The sequence below is a fragment of the Charadrius vociferus genome, unplaced genomic scaffold (assembly GCF_000708025.1).
Source record: "Charadrius vociferus isolate BGI_N301 unplaced genomic scaffold, ASM70802v2 scaffold54, whole genome shotgun sequence".
Classification (NCBI taxonomy): Eukaryota; Metazoa; Chordata; class Aves; order Charadriiformes; family Charadriidae; genus Charadrius; species Charadrius vociferus.
Genome location: NW_009648350.1, coordinates 3467621 through 3469260, shown reverse-complemented (window position 1 = coordinate 3469260; position 1640 = coordinate 3467621). Strand labels below are relative to the sequence as shown.

Here is a 1640-nt window from a genome sequence, read left to right as displayed (position 1 = left end):
AGGGCTGGGGCCTGGGGGGTGTCGGGGACCGGGGGGTGTTGGGGACCGGGTGGCATCAAGACTGAAGGACTCACCAGGCAGTACTCATGGACACAGAGCCCGTCCTGATGGCACAGCTGCCCAACCATGTCAGGGTCAACATCTGCCCGCCGGCACAGCCCGCACACTGCTTGGTGACAGCAGCATTGTCACCCCCAGCACTGTGCCGGGGTGCCGGTGGGGGTAAGGCCAGGAGCGGGATGGGGGAGAGGCCGGAGCATCATCCCGTGGCACAGGGGCCTCTGCTTGAGTGACCAGGAACTGGCCAAAATCCCCTCTGGTGGGTGCCCGTAGGGATGCTCAGCACTCACTTTCCTCCTTGGGGTCCTGATGCCTCTTTTTGGGCAGAGGAGATGCACAGGAGGGTTCTGCCTCCTCCTCCTGCCGCTCTGCGGGACCCTGGGCTGGGGGCGACCGCAGGCTCCTGTGGCGTCGCGACCTTGGCTTCATCACTGCAGGTGGCTACAGCCAAGGGGATGGCTCAGACGTGGGGAGGTCGGTGTTGTCAAAGACCGTCCCACTCCTCCAGTGCCTGTGACAAACGCGCCCCTGCGCTGATGCACGTACAGGGCAGTATTTATACAGCCATTTGTGACATGGTACCACACACGTGTATGTGTCACAAACAGTCACACATGTGCATTCCTGGATTACCAACTGCCCGGGCAGTATAAATAACCCCTCATTGGGGGGCACATGGCGCCACCATCTCCCCAGAGCCTCCTTGGCCCAAAAAGACCCAGCTCAGCCCTGGCTGGCAGTGTGAGACGGTGGGCTCAGCACAGTGCTAGGGCTGGCACCCCACAGCTCGGGGACCTTTGGTGGCACTCGGTCCCTTTGCTCCCCCAGGCCCTGGAGACTCCTGCTCTGCAGCTACTGTAGCTCCCGCGGGACCCACCAGCGCTGCTCCGGCCAGCCAAGCCCGCCGGGGGCAGCACCGCGGGGACGGGTCAGTTCTTGAGGGTCTGGAAGTGCTTCAGGTGCGCCTGCACCCAGGGCGCCCGGGGGTCCGCGCACAGCTAGTGGCCACCACAGCCATCTCGGAACCGGGACGCGCCAACATCCTCCGGGGACACCCGGACACCCAACTGCCCTCCCAGACCACGCCCAGTAAAACTGCACAATCTCCCTGATATAAGTTTATTTTTTGTGGTTTTTTTCCTTTTCTTAGCAAAAAATATTTACTTTAACAGAAATAAGTTAAATAGAATAATTATTGCCGTTGGAGAAGGCTGGGGTTGCGGTGCCGTGTGGCGTGGCTGGGGCTGGCAGCCAAGCCCGCTGGGGGCAGCACCGCGGGGACGGGTCAGTTCTTGAGGGTCTGGAAGTGCTTCAGGTGCGCCTGCACCCAGGGCGCCCGGGGGTCCGCGCACAGCTCCTTCTTCTTCTTCTTGGTGACCAGGCTGCCAGGAGAAAACCCGTGTTGGGTGCTCGGCCGGGGCAGCGGGGTGCCCGCGCTGCATCCCACCAACAGCGTCCCGGGTGTCCCCGTCCACGTCCCCGTCCCCCTCCCGGCCACCCTCGGGGCCCGGCCCCACCATCGCCCCCCGAGCCCCCGGCGGCGGCGGGGAACCCCCTCACCCCCCGCCGGGGGGCACGTC

General features: G+C 64.0%; 1 protein-coding gene across 1 annotated transcript in view; it reads right to left on the bottom strand.

Moving 5' to 3' along the window:
- Positions 1–1345: 1345 nt before the first annotated feature.
- The window catches only part of CCL1 (chemokine (C-C motif) ligand 1), a 3866-nt gene continuing 3571 nt past the window's right edge, over positions 1346–1640 (bottom strand). Inside the window, 1 exon segment of the mRNA XM_009885211.1 lies at positions 1346–1442. Within this exon segment, the coding sequence (XP_009883513.1) occupies positions 1346–1442 (97 nt within the window).